The sequence below is a fragment of the Numida meleagris genome, chromosome 3, assembly GCF_002078875.1.
Source record: "Numida meleagris isolate 19003 breed g44 Domestic line chromosome 3, NumMel1.0, whole genome shotgun sequence".
Taxonomy (NCBI): domain Eukaryota; kingdom Metazoa; phylum Chordata; class Aves; order Galliformes; family Numididae; genus Numida; species Numida meleagris.
The window spans coordinates 97,217,992-97,236,159 of NC_034411.1; the positions used below are offsets into that span (position 1 = coordinate 97,217,992).

General features: G+C 51.7%; 1 protein-coding gene and 1 long non-coding RNA gene across 4 annotated transcripts; one reads left to right on the plus strand and one right to left on the minus strand.

Annotated features, from left to right (window-relative positions):
* On the plus strand, positions 52-7,668 carry KLF11 (Kruppel like factor 11). 3 transcript variants are annotated; one of them, XM_021392438.1, is made up of 5 exons: positions 134-324; positions 1,312-1,417; positions 1,495-1,749; positions 3,286-4,276; positions 6,111-7,668. In XM_021392438.1, the coding sequence occupies exons 2-5, from the start codon at positions 1,406-1,408 to the stop codon at positions 6,413-6,415; spliced, it is 1,563 nt and encodes a 520-aa protein (XP_021248113.1). In that variant the 5' UTR covers positions 134-324; positions 1,312-1,405; the 3' UTR covers positions 6,416-7,668. The 3 variants fall into 3 exon arrangements, with proteins under 3 accessions (XP_021248115.1, XP_021248113.1, XP_021248114.1); XM_021392440.1 differs by lacking the exons at positions 134-324; positions 1,312-1,417 and adding an exon at positions 52-116; XM_021392439.1 differs by lacking the exon at positions 1,312-1,417 and having other exon boundaries at positions 135-324.
* LOC110396902 lies at positions 11,931-18,132 on the minus strand. The gene is made up of 2 exons (XR_002437348.1): positions 15,765-18,132; positions 11,931-12,716 (listed from the first exon to the last, which is right to left on the minus strand). It is a non-coding gene; the product is annotated as an uncharacterized LOC110396902 (long non-coding RNA).

Here is an 18,168-nt window from a genome sequence, read left to right on the forward strand (position 1 = left end):
CGTTAGCTGGGGGGACGGGGCCGTTGGCTGAGGGGTGGGGGGCGATCGGGGCCGCCGGCTGAGGGGACGGATGCGGTCGGGGTCGTTACTGAGGGGACGGGGCCGTTGGCTGAGGGGTAGGGGGCGGTTGGGGCCGTTACCTGAGGGGATGGGGCCGCTGGCTGAGGGGCTCCGTCCTGACCGCGCGGCCGCTCCCTGCCCCCGGCCGCCGCCGTGCCGCGCCGGGGCGGGGTGACGTGGGGACACGCGGCCGGGCCGTGAGCCGTTGCGCAGATTTCCAGCACAAACTATCTGCATCTTCGCGACACCGCAGAGCCCCATTACGTGAGTCAGTACCAAAACTCACGGCCGCGAGAGCCTCGGTGACATCACCCAGGAAGCGCGGTTCCCTTAGGACTCGAGGCCGCGGTAGCAGCGTGGGAGTGCCCGCTCTTTTGAGTTCCCCCTCCCCGTTTTCTGCAGCGCACCACCGCTTGAGGGCTCGCCCCGTGCGGCCCTTCCCTTCCCTTCCCTTCCCTTCCCTTCCCTTCCCTTCCCTTCCCTTCCCTTCCCTTCCCTTCCCTTCCCTTCCCGGTGCTCGGGGCGCACGCGAGTGCTGAGGCGGCCGCGCAGCCCGCGCTGCGGGAGCTCGGTGACAGCGGGGCTTCCTGTGCACGAGGGCTGGGTGTTGCCTCGCGGGTGGGTGCACACCCATCTGCTGTGCCGCTTGCCTGTGGAAGCGAACCAATAGCGTTCCTCTGTATTGTCTTCGTGCTGCTCGGTGCGCTTTGGGATATCCGGCACCTGTGCAGTACCGTGAATTTTTAAGCACGATTTTTTGAAGTACTGAATACAAGAGCTCCAGAAGCTCTTTGCCTTCCTTTCTCCCCACTAGCTTTTCCAGTAGTGAGAATAAAATGGAAATGCTTTTGCAAAGCGTGGTACCCTGAGTCAGAGGTCAGACCTCAGAGCATCGTGCTGTCAGCCTGAAGCGTGTTTTCCACATGCTCCGGGAATGAGATTAGTGCTAACGAGCAGCCATCTTTTGGGGCCGGGAGACAGCCTTGTCTAAGCGAGGTTGGAAGTTCTCTCCTTTCTGCTTGTATACAGACAAGGAATGTGTTTATGCAGAGCTATCCAGGAGAAGAACTCTGGAAACCTGAGCTCCACATGGCACCTATCAATTCCCTTTTTACAAGTGTGGATATTTTTTTGTTTGTTTGTTTGTTTTGTGTTTTTTTTTTTTGCTTTGTTTTCATTGGTTGATTTATTTTTTGCAGTGATTTTCTTTTTATTTTTTTATTTTATTATTATTATTTTATTTTTTTTTAGAAGAGTAACAGGGTGGGGAGACAAGCTGGCACGGGGAGGGTGAGAGCAGAGCTGATGGGTAAAAGTCTTGCTGCAGGCACGGGATCTGTTTCAGATGACCTTCATGGTGAGCAGACAGCATGTGGGTGGTGTCAGCTTTGTGTTCTGACTTGTGCTAATAGCCAGTAATCCGATTACATCCAGGTTGACATTGTGGATATCTATGAGTCCATCCGGGAGCGGCAGCGCCACGACAGCGAGCGCTCTACCTGCAGCACCTTGGAGCAGAATGACATCGAAGCCGTTGAGGCCCTTGTTTGTATGAGCTCCTGGGGGCAAAGATTGCAGAAAGGTGACATATTAAAGATAAGGCCACTCACACCCTTCTCGGATTCTGGCGATTTCACAATGCACGCTGAGGCTACTTCTGAATTACCGAAGGATTATTTATCTACGCTGGTAAGGAAAGCATGACTGCAAAATAAGAGTGCGTGACAGCTGGACGTTACATCCCTGCCATGTTTGGACTTAGCTGAGAAAGATACTTTGCGTATGTGTCCCTGCATAAAGTAGTGGCAGCATGGCTCGTGCTGTGCGTGTACATGTGAATCAGCAAAGTGGGGTTTTCTGCCATCTCAGAAAAAGCAGATGTAGGAGTTTGGTCTCCTGTTAAATCTCAGTATAAAAGCTCCTGCTGTCAGGAGCAGCACAGAGGAAGGAAGGCCGTTTCAGTAGTTGGATGTCTGAGAGAACCCCAGAGGGGCTGAGGTGGGCAGGGCTCTCTGGGTGCATCGGGCCCAGCCCTGCTCCAGCAGGGACACCCAGAGCAGGGTGCCCAGCACCGCGTCTGGGGGCTTTGGGGTCCCCGGGGAGGAGGAGGAGGCCCCACAGCTCTGGGCAGCCTGTGCTCCACCACCCGCACTGCACAGAAGTGCTGCCTGCTTCTTGGAGCATTCGGAGTACAAAAGGCAGAGTGAGCCTTGGTGATTCAGCGCTGACTTATCTGGAAGGGCTTTAGGGAGAAGGCTATTGACAGCGTTTGGCTTCACGCTGATCGCTACTACAGGTTACCATTATGAAACAGCAAATTTAATTAGTTTTTATGCTATGTGTTTCTACATGTAGTTTGTTATTTTTCCAGAGTATTGGCCTACTCTGGCTGATTAATGTCAGTTGAATCACAATTTTTTTTGTTTCAATTTATGTTGCAATAAAAGTAGATTTAAAAAAAAAAAAAAAAAGACTGCCATTTGTGTTTTAGAAGGCTAAGACCTGTTTCAGCTAGCTGGCTTTCAGTATGCAGTTACATCACGAAAAGAGACTAGGAGAGACAAAAAGGCCGAGGTGGTACAGCAACTGGCTGGCAGGCCTCTTCCCTTATACTGCTGCCACTCAGTTTGGGAACTCTCCGGAGCTGCACAGCAGACAGGCATGGGTTGGGATTTCAGTACTAAGGGGGAAGGAGAGGTGGCAGCAGCAGGAGAGCACAGAAGTGGGTGGGTGGGTGAGGGGGAAGAGCAGTTCCACTTGTGTTTATCTTGGGGATAGCCACCAGCTGCTGGAGGAATCATCATTTAAAGATCTTTAATAAATGATAATTTCATAATTTTTTACTTTAAGTCTTACTGGAATATGGAAGTTCAAATAGTACAGTACTGCTACCTATTGCTAGTCTGTCTGAGTGATCAGCAGAGTGCTTGTAGCCTCTTATCTCTATGCCCATTGCTGGGAGAAGAAACGAGAGGCTTTCTGTAGTGCACTGGGTAGATACGCAGCATTTGTTGTGGGTTTCCAATCTGCCCCATCGCCTTCCTTTTATCAGTATACTTTTGAGCCTGTTCTGAATGACCATCAGATGAGGCAATGCGTGCTTTAATTGCTTTCCCCAAGAAGCAGGTTCTGAGGAGCAGGTGTAATTTTATTTTTGCAGGAAAGACTGTGAGAGAATTGCGCTATGCGTTTGCAGCGTTGTATAACAGTGCTTTCTTTCTGCAGTGCATGACCCCTCCGCACAGCCCCGACTTTGTAGAGATGTCGGCCGCCGCGTTGCTCCCCTCGCAGGTCACTTACTCCAAGCCCAGGACCGTCATGGCAAACACAGCTGCCTTGGTGACATCCACCACCGACGCGACTCCCGCAGCCAAGCCATCCGTTGTGAGCGTGGAGAGGCAGTGTGGCCAGAGGGCGGCCCTCGCGGAAGCCTCTGCCCCTCAGCCTTGCCGGGCCATGGCGACGAGCGTCATACGGCACACAGGTGACAGCCCTGCTTACCACCACGTTCCCGCTGTGCAAGAGAAAGCCAAGGCAGCTTCGGACTGCGGCACTTCTGGACACCGGTGCGGAGCAGAGGACCGAAGACATTCCAGCCTGCCACAGGACACGTGTGCTGCCGATGGTTTGATTAACAAAACCTCCCCGGTACACCGGCCGTACGCGGCTGACGGCAGCGATGTCGTGACCAACAAGGGACAGCTTCCAGTCCAACCCGTTTCGCCACAGACCCGCTTACCAAAGAGTCACGAGGATGACTTGCAAAAAAGAGCTACCCCAGTGACAGCCGTCCCTGTGTCAAGCCCCCAGGTTCTCTGTCAAATGATCCCTTTCAATGGACAAAGCGGTGTGATTAATGCCTACGTCAAGCCTGCAGCTCCAGCGGTCTCAGCTCCGATGAAGCCTATTTTACCGCAGACAGCTCCGCTTTCTCAGCCCGTGCTCGTGGGATCTTCTGTGCCTCAGGGGGCCGTCATGTTGGTTCTTCCACAGACTGCTGTCGCACCGACGCCTCAGTGCCCGCAAACAGTAATGACTGTTGGCAACACCAAGCTACTGCCCCTTGCTCCTGCCCCCGTGTTCATCGCTTCTGGTCAAAGCTGCACCCCCCAGATGGACTTTTCAAGACGGAGGAATTATGTTTGCAACTTCCCTGGGTGCAAGAAAACCTATTTCAAGAGTTCCCACCTCAAAGCCCACCTCCGTACCCACACTGGTGTGTAACGTGGGATGAGCTGCACTTGGGGTGCTGAAGCGTGCGTGGGAGCAGATGGGAAAGGGAAGGGGCAGGTGATCAGGGATCTTGTGCTCATCTTAGAGAGGAGAAGAATGCTCATTCTCCATGGGCAAGCAAAACAAAACAGACTTTGTTCTGAGACCTCAGCTGACCCCGTAGCGTTGGTTGAGTTTCACATGCTTTAGTCGGAGCAAAGCTTTGCCCTCTGTGTGCATGTGTTTAGATTTGAGTGGAATTCTGCCAGCTGGACTGGACTGCAGTGAATTGTGCAAGTCTTTATTTTGAGCGTGGAGGGGTCTGGTGTAAGCAATCCATAGTACAGTTAGTTGCTCTTAATTTGGATGTGAATGAAAGAAATGAGAAATTCCAGTACTATCTGTTCAGGATTCCTAGAGTTTTGTCTAAGCTAAACGGGTGTGCGTTAAGAATTTGGGCTACAGTGTTAGGAAGTAGAGCTGCTGCAGGAATCTAATTGGTTTTACGTTAAGTAATTGCAAATTAATTACAGTTAATAAAAGATGATTTGGTCCGTAACATCTGGTTAGTGTAGAGGCAGTGTAAATGTGTTCTACTTATTCTTCTTCTAACTCTGAGATCCTGTTAACTCAAAACTAAATTTTGAGTTCTTGGAAGGGACTATTTCTGATGTTGAGGAACAAGTACAGCAGGCTGAATGATAAAGAAGAGCTCATTTGAATGTTTGTCTAAATTTTTTTCCCTTTGTTTATTTCGGCCACCCTGTGTGGTTCCGTGGCAGGATGTGCACTAGTTTGCCAGCTTGTCTGTACAATTCCTATGGGAACAGAGCTTAAGCCCTGTATGAAGCTGCTAATCCTTGTAAACCGAAGCTCAGAGGCAGAATGATGGTTCTGCTTCCGGTCAATGGTGGCAAAACTGTCACTTGGCACGTACTGCTGCTGACCCGGGAGGGAAGCCGTGTCCCCTGGGGCGTTAAGATGCGTGCCCGTGGCTGGGGAAGCTCGCTGTCCCATCAGCAGCCGTCCTGCGCAGCACCAGTGGGCAGAGCAGCGGCAGCTTGCTTTTCCTGCTTCATCCCACTCGCTGCGCAGCTAGGTGGGCGTCACGCACCCTGAGCTTCACTTGCCATCTGCAGTAAGAACACAGCTGCTGTGGTGTGTGTTTTCTGCTGGAGTTTTTGTTCTGCTCCGAAGAGTTACCATAAACCTGGGTCGCAGGGTAGATGTTTATCTTGAGGTCTGTGGGGGCTGCGGGCAGTAGATCGCGTTGTTTAGGACGGGTGTGATGTTAAGCAGTCACCCAGTGTGAGAAGTTGCTGTTGAAAACCTTCCTGGCTGCTTTCCTTCCTTGGCATCCAGAACTCCTGTAGGAGTCTGGATCTGTGGGCACGTGGGCTGTCAGACCGCAGTACTCCCCGAGGTGCTGCCTCAGAGCGTGGGTCACTTCAGCGGGGCCGGGGGCCTGAATTCCAGCTTTGCTTTTTGCCCACAGCATTTGCTAATGATGTGCAGTGGTCAGAGCTGTGGTCGCATAGGAGGAACGGGCTCAGGGATTTGCTTTTGGCTAAGTCTGTAGATAATGTTGCTTTTCTTTAAACTGGGTTTTTGCAAAAAATGGACTCTATTAAAGAACGTTCAAAGAGATGTGCGGAAATAAGGAGAAATGAGACCTATGATTTTTCTCTGCAAGTCAAATTCAGCTTGTATTCAAGCTAACAGGAGCTGCACGCGCGAGCAGTTCTGGGAAACTGGTCAGATTTTGCAAAGTAGGGTATAACACAGCTCTTTGATGAAACAGAGCTTCATGAAACTTGTCTATCTTCTGTGTTCTGCAGGAGAAAAGCCCTTCAGCTGCAACTGGGAGGGCTGTGACAAGAAGTTTGCCCGCTCAGATGAACTGTCACGCCACCGCAGGACTCACACGGGAGAGAAGAAGTTTGCCTGCCCCGTGTGTGAGCGTCGCTTCATGCGCAGCGATCACTTGACGAAGCACACCCGCCGCCACATGGCCACCAAGAAGATCCCCAGCTGGCAGACAGAGGTGGGCAAACTGAACAGGATTGCCACGGCGGAGAAACCGAAAAGCAGCAGCGCTCTGAGTATGCTCATCCCCGTGCCATCGTCCGTCTGTCAGGGCTAGCGGCAGAAAGCACCTCCTCTGAAACTTTCCGTCGATCGCGGAGAGCTCTGCCGGCTACAACAGAACTGACAGCGCGCCCCTCTTCACCCCCCGGCGTGTTTGCTTGTACATACTTTGGTTCCCTTCATTGTAGGTCCTCTGTTAATAATGCTAGGTGAGAAATCTATCCTGTTTCCTCATCCCTTCCCCGTTTGTTTGTTCAATATTTGGGCAGATGCAATCACCAGCACTTCAGGAAAGCAGAACTCTTTTGAAATGATTTTGGCAATAGGTTTAAGCCAGTCACGTGTAATGCTTGCTGTTAACGTTTTCATGGACAGTGAAACAGGGTGATTTATAATTTTTTATACTAGCGTTTTCTATACCAAATATATTTTGTATTTATTCATTTGGTTCTTCATACGCAGGCTTACTTGACCTGCATTAGTAGGGGTGTGCAGGATGAAACCCAGGGCTTTGGAAACTACTTTCCTGTAAGCCTAAACAAACGCATTCAGAGCATTTTGTAAGCACATATGAGAACTTGGTGTTTGGGATTTTCACACTTCTGGATTCTGATCCTGCGTTGGACCGGTGCTGTTGGACCCTCCTTGTGCAGGTGACACTGGAGGTTTGAGATGTTGAGATCTAAGCCTGGCACTGTTTATAAACAAAACAAAAACGAGCTAAAAACCAACCCAACAAAACCATCCCGGAATGACTTTCAGAAAAGAAGTGTTGAAATCCTCAGCGCTCCATAAATTCGTACTCTTTGCAAGTGGAAGCTGTTGTGACTTTTGGTAAAGCTTGACACACTGGGTGTTCCTGAGTCCCCGCTCCGCCTGAGCAAAGCCTGGGGGAGCCGGGCCGCTCTGCTGGGTGTAGAAGCACAAACACTGTTTAGAAGCTTTGACACTAAAAACGATGCTTTACTGTCAGTCCTACTAAATCAGCATATTAAAGTCTACTGAAAAATTGCAAAAATGGCAAGATAACCTGTGAATAATTAGCTGGGTCTCTGCATTTTTTTTTTTTTTTTTGGTAATACAGGAGAAATATAAAATTAAGTTTACGTATTGTAGATGCTTATGCACCTTATAGAGAATTGTTCCAGGCTTTCAATGACCCGTGTCAAAGCACCAGGAGAAATACTAGTCCTGTCCTCAGAAACAGCCACTGTTGTCAACTCGATGATGCTCTTCACGCGGCCTTATACTTCTCCACAGTACTTTGTATCAAATCACCCTTTTCTATTAAAGGAGATATTCTCCCTGTGGGTTGGATTTTCTTTTGCCCCACGTGTAAATACGACTGAGGAGCGGAATCGCTGGCTGCAGAGTGCTGTGCTGTGCTGTGCTGTGCTGTGCTGTGCTGTGCTGTGCTGTGCTGTGCTGTGCTGGTGTGAGCAGTGAGATGCGCTGCCCCTCCTGCAGCCGGCCGGGTGTGTGCTCTGTGGCGGTGTGCTGCGTGCTGCCAGCTGCTGTTTTGCTGGCCGAAGCTCACCTGGCCTCAAATATTTCTGTGGCGTTCACCCTCCAGGACTCCTATCCTCAACCACTCCTATGTGCTGGAGAGGGACTTTTTTTTGACCTGGATGTGTAAAATGCAGATACCTAGGAATGTGCTATCTCTTGCATGGTTTTGTTCCAAAAACACCGTCTTACTTCTCCGTGTGGGCAAAGTGCTGTTCTCATTTAAGCAGACTTGCTGATCTCAGCACTCCCCTGAAATCAGCAGAGAGCTCTTTCAGTTGAAAGCTGAATATGTCATTATTTTTACACTTAACTCTATAGTTGTAATTACTGGTAACGAGCCTTCAGCCTGCACGAGAGTGTTGTGCTGGGTGTACTGAAGTGCTGTGCCTCACCTTTCAGACGCCCACGCCCTGCTTGCCGCCGCGCCGTCATCCCGCGTGCAGCGTACGTGCTGGGGAGGGTGTGCACCTGCAGCTTTGTGCTCCCCGTTGCAGCGAATGCTTGCCCTGTTGCTGTTCTGATGCTAGCCAGTTTTCCAAGCCTGTGTGGTGTACAAAGAGAGGCTTTGCTCTTTTTTGCTCTGGATCGAGAAGGTTGACTTTTGGTTGCTGCTGTAACACATTTCTAACTTGGGAGAAGGTTGCCCCGTCTCAGTCTGAGGGCCCATTTAGCACTGAATGCTTTTTTCCTGAGCAAAGCCGTGTGGAGACCCATGTCCTGGTGTGATCAGCTGCGTCAGACAGCTGCACCATGGGAAGGATGTGATGGACTGGGGATAAGAAATTGCATAAAGCGCGTGCAGTGCATGTGTCACGATGCAGGCAAGTCGCATCTCCCTCCTTCTTCTTAGGTTTTTTGTGGCTAGTAGTGATTCCTGCAGCTCCTGGGCGGTGTGGAAACCTTTGCCTTGCCTCCCACTGCCTGCGTCCTGTGAGTGCTCCCGAGCAGCTGGGCCGTGCTGCGGCTGTTGGCTGTGTTTGCTCTGCTCCTTCCTGTTGTGGAAGGGTTATTTATGGATTACGCGTGACGAGGGGCACTGCTCTCACTCACTGCCGGACCAACGCCCTTCAGTCTCTTTGAGTCTGTATTTCAAAGAAGCGGGATTATGGTTTTGTACCTGTTTTTTAGCTTCTACTAAAGAAAGTACACAACATGAGTGCTTTCAAATCATTAAAAATTGTGAATTTTCAGATATCCTATAAATATCTGCTCCAGAGCTACGTAAAAAAAATCTGGATTACGTTATCTATTTAGGCCAGCGGAAGACTTTGGGGCTCACTGATTCACTTACCTTCGAATGAAGGACTTTTTTGGTCCTGCTGTAAGCTGGGCGGTGCTTGTCCATATATAATTTTACATAAAGCTTTTTGTGTATTTACGTGTACATCACGACCACGGTGTGGGGTTTTTGCAAGCTGCCTGAAAACAGGAGTCTCTGGGCTCAGAACTGTGTTCTCCTAGCATGGCCTCCAGAAGCAGCATGAACTGTGCACATAAAGAAGAGAGGATTTGACTCCAGTATGGCTGCATTAGCACTGCTTCCCGCTCCTGCACCCTCATGCTTTGGCAGCTGGGTGTGACCTGCAGGTCTCATCTGGGAAGGATGTGGCCGGGAGGATGACAGCACAGTAACTCCTTGTTTACATTTTCAAGCATCTCTGCTGTTCCTTTCCCTCTGGCTGGTTCCCGGATTGCAGCAGTGTTTATTTCTAGCAGAGCTGTGTTTCTAAATGGCAGGCTCTGGTTTCCACTACATCGGTGCCATGGGAATGGGGTGGGCACATAAGGGTAGCGGAACGGGAGAAAAGAGGAAAGGGTGTACTGAGGCTAACTTTGTGACAGCTGCTCACAGCAAGGTGACCCACTCCCGTGGTCAGAGCCCTCAGAGCTAGCTGGGAGTGGGGCCTTGAGGCTTTGCCTGGCAAGGAGCATGCCATCCTTGCATCCCTCCCCAAGAAGGGAAAGCTTTGCTGCAGGATCAGTGCTTTGGCACAGAAGCACAAACATCAGCCCCTGAGCTCTTCAGATCTCCACGCTTTCCTTTGTCTCTCGGGGAGACAGTGTCCTAGCTTGGGGCAGAACAGCAGGGTGCTCTCACTCTGGCTTACAGCTCTGCCTTGGGCTGCAGCTCCGGCTCCCGCTCCAGCAGGGGAGGCTGCGCTGAGAGCGCAGGAGGTGGCATTTGGTGGCTCCTCATCATCCCTGCGCAGGCTCCTGCCGCAGGGCAGCATCTGACACGTGGGGCTGCTGGGTGCGCCTCCCACCGCTCTGCCGGTTCCATCTGCGAGCCCATATGGCTGCTGCCTTCCAATCACGGCTGGCAAGGCAGCTTGAGGCAGGCAGGTTGTGACCACGAAAAGGCAAACTCACACATGCAGGAACAGCAAATCATGACTCAGAAAATGGCAACGCATGGGCTGAGGAGGCTGCAAGACGGCTGAGGAGGATGGCGCGACGCCTCAGCCGCGCTCACAGCCATCGCAGCGCTCCTCTGCAGGGCGTGTTGGCACTGAGGCAGTTTCTTTCATGATCGGTTTCTTCCTCCATCAAACGCAGCCTCCCTCAGTTTCTGCCTCAGTCTTAGAGCGTGGGAGAAGGAAATTGGGTAATGCTCACTTCCTGACGTGTGCAGATGGCCACGAGCACATCTCATGCATGCAGACGGCCTCAGCAGGCTGGAGCATGCCCTTTCCTGGAAGTTTTTTTCTAGATGAGAAGAATACTTCAGATCTTATTTTCTCCCTTGTGATCTCTCTCGAGTTCACAGCAGTTCTTTGTTTCAGAGCACAGAGCATGAGAGACCATCGCACAGCTTGTGGCTGCTTCTTCCGACCCCGTGTTTCCTTCTCCCACCCTCCCCGGAGCAGGGACTGTCCCAGCTCACCGCACTCCCCTCCCTCCTGCTGCTCCTCCTCTCGTGGTGGCACTGGGGTTTGCTGTGAACGAACCCTGCCACCCCCTAATCCTGGGAGCAGAAGCGTGCTTGTTCCTCAGCTGTCCTATGAGCTTCTTTGATGGAGAAGCTTAAGGCTTTGCTGCACTGCAAGAGAAATTTCCTGCGGCCTAATAGGAATACACTCCATTTAGAAATATCTTTGTCTTCTAAAATGATTCAATTTCTCTGAAATTGTTGAAGTATAGACTTTCCTTTATGAGAGACCAAAATGAGTTGTAGGGATATGCCTGGCCTGCATAGCAGGGGCAGCACCAGAGAAAGGTCCTGGCTGAAAGAAGGAAACCCAAATGACAAGAAAGCTGGGCAGGGCACAGAGCCCCGAGGCTGCCTGCAGGGCTGCGGTCAGGAGGCCTCCAGACACTTTCCTTGCACACGCCTGTTCTGCTTGCTGCAAGAGGACTTTGAGAGCTGCCAAAAGCTAACACAAGCGACCGGACATCCAATGGATGTGCTGCGGGGCAGTGCACCACACTCCCACCATGGCTCAGCAGCCATGGGTCTAAACCTACTTCTGCTCCCCACAAGAAGTGCTAGCATTCAAAACAGGATTTTTTCCAGGAGACTCTGCTTCAAAACCGCTGTTTGTCAACGGTTTACGGGCGTTAGGCCCGGTTCCGTGACGAAGGGGACGGGGGATCCACAGGTCCACGCCCCAGGAAAAGGGAAAAGTGGAAAAGGGTAAGGAGATGGCCCTGAGAGCAAAGAACAGCGGCAACAATCTGAGGAGAAACAAACTAATTTACTAAATAAGATATCGGAATGCAAAACAACACACTATAATACAATATAATTACAATTTAAGGTGATAAATCCAATACAGAGAGAGAGAATGTCCCAAAATCAAGGTAGGCCTTACTCTACTACCGATGATAAGACGGCTGGAGAGCGAGGTGCTGCCAAGACGAGAGACGGGCGGAAAAAGGGACGAGGTCTCGTGATCTGCGAGTTTTTATACTGTGAGCTTTTATCTTTTCCCTCCGGATGGAAAATGGTAACAAAGGAGCAAAGTGCCGTGGGGAATGTAGTAGTCCTTCTCTTCTGAGAACCAGGTACATTCACTACATGATATGATGTGGAATACCAATAACCAAAAATCACAAAACCATGACAGCTGTTGTTGCTTTATTGAAAGGTACATAGAATACAGATGCACATATTTCTCTTTCACAAATATCAGGAATGATGAAGATGTCACAGTACAGCATCTTAAGATGTGTCCTGCTGTTTCCTCTTGCACTCACACACTCTCTCATCTGACATCTGGAATGCTTCAGCTAACGACAGAAATTAGGTATTTTTCTACTTCTGATAAGAAGCAGCTACTCACGATACATTAAGATGTAGGTAAAACAAAGGCAGAAACCCTAAAACACCAGGCTTCCCTGCTGGGGAGCAAAGAAAGTGTGATTTTCCTCAGAGATCCAGCCCTTCTGTTTTACTTCAGATCAGCTAAGGATACAACGCAGCGATTTTTCTGCCAGGGAGCGGAAATGCATGGGAGCCTGCTGCATTTCACAGCACACTCCTGAAGCCAGACCTAAATCGAATGATTTTGCTGCATTTTATCTCTGCCAGGACAAAGCAAAGGTCTTCTTCCCTCAAAGCACCACACCTCAACAAAACTCTAGTAAATCTAGTAAAAGTGCCATTTCAAAAGGAGCTTTGAGATGTTGATTCACAAGATGTGCTTTCCCTGGTCTTGCTCCTCGCACCCCTCCTCGCTGTAGCAGGTGTTGCATTGTCCCACTGGCAGCGCTGCTGCTCCGGCCGTGCCTCGTGCGGAGCTCAGCAGCCGTACTCCCGCTCGATGCTGGCCATCAGCTCCTCCTCTGAGCCATGGTACAAGACGGCCGGGCACCCCACCAGCTGCTTGCTGCCCTGCGATAGGCACCTGCAGGTGGAGGGAGCGGGTTATTGCTGCTGGGAGGGGAGCCAAGCTCTCTCATTGCTAACTTCATCATCGGGTGAATGGAAAATGGCCGTGCATGTGGCTTGTTGAGAGGCCGCTACTCTAACACATTCTATACACCATGGGTACATCACTGGCTGACATTTGCTAGCACCTGGCACCCATTCTAGTCGGTGAGTTTGCTACAGTGAAATCTATACAGTACTCAAGCACCTGTGCCCCATAGCCCTTGGTGAGCTATGGCCACGGGTCAGCCAACGCACTCCAAACCCTTTACACCAGCTGCTAGTTCCAAGGTTTCATGCAGAAAGGTATTTTTGTTATTATCTGACCACCACGTGCATGGCCTGTGGCTTTTGCCCTTTTCAAGAGAGCTGGACGTTACCAGTAAGTGACCATTTTGGTATTTTTGTGCTTCTGCTTTTGAGAGATGCAAGATAAAAGGTATTCTTACAGAACACTAGGCCCCAAAAAGCGATGTACTGATGGAGAATGTGTGTAAGGTTCTTCCACGGGAACCACTGCAGCTCTACTGGGCTCGGCTGGGTTTGCTTTGGGTTCCAACCAAAGTATGAGCTCAGCTCTGTCCAACTACTCCTATGGTTTAGTTATTTTTCTCTCACACAAATGATGTCTGATGTAGCATCAGTAGGGGACTGGCCCAGGTTTTATTGGCACTGTGGAAATTACATCCAATGGCATGTCTCTGTCTCTGCCATTATTTAGCAACCATTGACTCACCACTTCTCAAAGGATGAGACCCAGCTCAGCTGGGATGAACTTGGTCATTAGCACCTCCGCATCTTGCCTGCGTGGTGACCTCCAGGCAGCAGAGAAAGTCTCCAGGTAAAATTCAGGCTCACTGACACACAGAGGGGCTTTCAAAGAGACAACCTGCTACCATGCAATCCCAGAAGGGAGCGGAATAAAGAGGGAGGTGTTCATTTCATGAGCAAAGGGAAAGCAAGCTGCTGTTTGTGTCCTTTCTGTTCCTGGGGCAGTTTTCTATTGCTGCATGTGGAAAAAGTGAAACAAATTCAAAACATAGAGATTCCATCTGCATAAAAGGAGAAACCCCTCCAGCCTGAGGCCCGCAGCTGTACACGCTGTGTCACTGGGGCTTTTCAGGGCCAGGCTGGACAGGGCCCTGCTCTGAGGTGGCTTCGAGCAGGAGGTTGGACCGAGGCCTCCGAGACTTCCCAGCTTGAGCCTTCATCTCAAGGGCAGGGAATTAAGCTGGGGCTGAGAAACATGAGCAACGGTGGGACAGGGCCTCCCTGGTGCCGCATGGCCTCCGGGCCTGGACATCGGGCCTGCAGCACATCACAGCACTGCCCGCTGAGTAACGCTGAAAGCTGCTGGACTTTGTGACTTGAAAATTGGAGGTTGGGATGTTGGGGGGGAATCGTTCAAACCCAGCAGCTCTCGGGGAGCCAGAGGCCTGAGGAGTGATGGTGGGAGGACAGCACAGGAAACACAACCCATCAAGATTACTGCAGAGACTTCTGAGCAAAATACTGAAGAGTTATTAACAGCTTGGAGGGAGTTTAGAAAGCAGCAATAAGAGTGACTGAAGGGCTAAAGCAATTTAGGAAAGGGGAAAGCAAGCAATGTGCTCCATTTCAGCCATCTGCCTCTCTGTGTTTAAAGGTGGTGAAGGGAAGAGGGAATATTTTTAACGGGAAGACAAAGAGCTTTGCAATGAGGAGAAGGAAACACAAAGGGCAAGATTAGCCCAAAAGTGAGCTGTGGGGTCTGGTGACAGTGTCCCTAATGGGTGGTGACCTCCTAGGTAGGAAACCCCGGATCACAGAATGGTGATGGGAGGGACCTCTGGTGGTCACCTGGCCAAGTGAAGCGAGTCAGCCCCAGTTAAGGGCCTGAAAATCAGAGTATCTCCAGTGAGAAGGGACCCACAAGGATCACTGAGTCCAACCTCCAGCTCCACACAGCACCACTCAAAATCCGAACCCCGTGTCTGAGAGTGATGCCCAAACACTCCTTGAACTCCAGCACTCAGGGCCCTGCCCACCGCCCTCCGGTGCAGAGCCTTTCCCTAACCCCACCTGAATGAGTCCAATCAGAACGAGGTGGGATGAATCTAGGCCACCGTTTTTTATCTTTCTGCTGAGGATGGGAAAGTACAGGATTAATCATTAAAATGCCTTCTGCAAGACCTTGCAGCTGAAAAATGGGTCAAAGCCACGCTTGGATAACACTGCGCATGACACGGGTTGAGAGCCATTATCAGATTGTTGTGACATTCCTGAGCCATGTCATTCAATTACTGGACTGCTGCTGGTCATGTGGGAAAAAAAGAGGTGATATGATACAGCAAAGAACACATACATATTCCCGCTTGGAGGGTGTTCATGAGTGCCTGATTTAGGTGGTTATTTGTTGTCACACCTCCAGCCTCTATCTCACGTGGCTGCACTTCTAGGTGACAGCAGGAGGTGCTGGGCACGCTGCTCTGGGTGTCCCTGCTGGAGCAAAGGGGCTGGGCCTGATGGACCCAGAGGGTTCTGCCACCCCCACCACGCTGTGGTTCTATGAAGTCTCCTTACCTCTTTTTTTTTTTTCTCCCTGCTTTTTTCTCCCCAGTTTTCAGATTAGCACATACCTCAGGGGCAGTGGGGCTGTGTGACAGCCCAGCATTGAAAGAATTCCCTCCTTAGCGTAAGGAGATGGTTTTCCAAGCCTTTTAGTTGCATCTGCGTTTCTCTAACACATGCATCAATCTGTTCCCACTGCCACTGGCAGACCTGGAGACACAGTCAGCATCGCTGCATGTGGAAGGAAGAGTTCAGGTTTCGTTTGTTGGATGCCCAGAGCAGCAGGTCCCCACCTCCCTCCCCCACTAGCTGAGGATCCCTGTCTCCAACTGCTGCAGCATGGGAGCCTCTCAAGGGTTCCTAGGAGGAAAGACGTGTGACCCACCCTACCCATGCTGCAGAGCCCACAGAAGGCCCGAGTGGCCACGATGGCAACAAAAAACACACAGGGGAAAGGGAGGCAGGGGCTACTCACTCGTTGCTGATGTTGTTGTTCTCTGGGTCTGAGGGGCGTCGTGGAGATGAGGCCTTGAAAAGAACAAATGTCACATGTTTCAGTTACGACACGACAAAGCTGCCTTTGTGTCTCATTGGCCATGTTTGCACCCCGACCCACCTCTGGGGAGATGGTACAGGGGCCAGAGCACCTCTTAGTAATGAAAATACCTGCTAACGAAAATACCTGCTAACGAAGGAAGTGACAAAGAGAACCCCTTGCAGGCAGGCTGGGTGTTGCAGGAAGAACCAAACTTCCACCTTTCTCCTCTTTATTTTGCTGCCCATGGAAAGGGGAGACAGACAATGGCTGTGGCTTGGAACAGACCCAGACCCACGCCGACTTGGTGACTGCTTTCTCTAAGCTGAAGCTGGTGATTCACACGAGCTATCCTGCCGCTCCCGACAACACCAACAGAGGTTGAACAGGCATGGTGCAGAGCCCACGTAAGGACCCTGCCCCTGAAAGCAGGAACGAAGCAGCTCCCTTCTGTGTCCAGAAGGACGCTCAGCCCCTCAGATTTGTCTCAGCAGTTCCCACCCTGAGAACCCATTCCCAGCAATTCTGGGCAAAGGATGGGCTTAGAAGACAGGCGGTGGCCTCTTTTTCCCTTTGTGGCTGACTTCTCTGTGTTACGAGCTGTACGTGGTGTGTGGGTGGAAGACAGAATCAATTAGTCATCGGGATGGAGCGGCTCTGGTTAGCAAAATCTGCTTCCCTCTGCAAAACCAGCTCCCACCTTCTCTGAGGGATCTGTCAGCAGCAGCACCTATTTCCCAAAGGAGCACTGCCGACATTTCACCCGGAGCTTTGAGATCTGTGGGGAAGTGAGAAAACGGCCGCCCCAGCCCCTCCTGAGCACCCAGAGCTGTGCTGGGCCGGGCATGGTGGGGCTGGAGGTGACACTGTGACTTCAGGCACACTCTGAACCCAAAAGTAATTCAGGGACAACAAGCTGGCCCAAGCCAAAACTATGACAGGGGCCCTTCCAGCTCCTTACACATTCCGGCTGTGTCGGTGCAGCGGGCAGCAGCACCCTCCAGCGACGCAAGAAATGCCATGGGCGGCTGGGCCAGTGAACACTGCCAAAACCAACACCTGGAGAACACAGGGCTGGAGCTGCCACGGGCAGGGATCCTGCTGATGTGCGGAGGAGCAGGAGGCAGCATCCTCTGGGGAAGGCAGCGGGAAGGCGGGCAGTGCCACGCTCCTCCTGGCTGCCAGAGCCAACAGCAGCTCCTGGCTGTCCTGTGCACGGTGGTACTTGTTCTGGGTCAGGGATGCGACAGGGATAGTGTCAAGGATGTGCCAGCAATTGTGTCAGAGATGGTACTGGGGATGTGTTAGTGATGTGCCAGGTCAAAAAGGAGCTGTGCTCCACTGAGTGATGCTGGGGAGAAAACAGCCAAGGAGGGGTGGCTTTGGGAGCACAGCTGCAGCACAGCTGTGTGGGTGTGACCGAGGGGACTGATACTGGCCAAGGGGACGGCGCAGCTTGCTGCTGAATTCTGGCTGTTTCTTAAAGACAAGGAGCAGTGAATGGAGAGAGGGTGCTGGTCCTGCAAGCAGTGAACACACCTCTGCCCGCAAGAGCCACCGTGCTCTGTGCTGTGTGGCCCTGGCAAAACCACAGGTGGGTTTTTCCCATGTTGAGCAATATTTATCTCTGTTGGAAAATCACAGAATCATGGAATCTTTTGGGGTGAAAACGATTCGTAAGACGAGGTCCAACCACTGCCCAGCACTGCCAGGTCCATCACTGTGCCACGTCCTGATGCACCACATCCACACGCCCCTGAAATACCTCCAGGACCGCATTACTTCAATGTACTACATCAGTCTCGTGTCTTCTGCACGTCTGCTCGGGGCAGCATTTGTCCAACGAACAGCGTGCGGCTCCGCAGCCGAGCTCGGACCGACGGCGCTGCTCCGCTCTGCCCTCATCGTCACGGGACGGACCCGTAGAGCCACGGAGCATCCTGAGTCGGCACGGACCCACAGGTATCATGAGTCCAACCCCCGGCTCCACACAGCACCACCCAAATCCAAACCCTGCGTCTGAGGGCGGTGTCCAAACGCTCTCTGAACCCTGGCACTCGGGGCCGTGCCCACCGCCCTCCTGTGCAGAGCCTTTCCCTAACCCCCCCGTCCCTCCCCTCCCCTGACAGCCCCATGCCATAGCGACGCGGCTGTTATTTTTGGGCAGGGAAATAAATAAATAATCAAATCTCCGCTCTCTCCAGAGGAACATCCGGAAAACGGAACGGTTCTGCGAGAACAGCGAACTGCGTTGGCAGAGCGGTCGCTGAGCTCCGAGGCGGCGCCGCGCTCCGGCCCTGAGCTCCCCCCCCTCCGCTTCCCAGCCCCGTGCCCGCCGAGACGC

What these genes read in the sequence shown, in the direction of transcription:
- KLF11 (XM_021392438.1), top strand. An exon ending in AGGATTATTTATCTACGCTG is followed by an intron (nt 1,750 to 3,285) that starts GTAAGGAAAGCA and finishes TTCTTTCTGCAG; the next exon opens with TGCATGACCCCTCCGCACAG. An exon ending in CCACCTCCGTACCCACACTG is followed by an intron (nt 4,277 to 6,110) that starts GTGTGTAACGTG and finishes TGTGTTCTGCAG; the next exon opens with GAGAAAAGCCCTTCAGCTGC.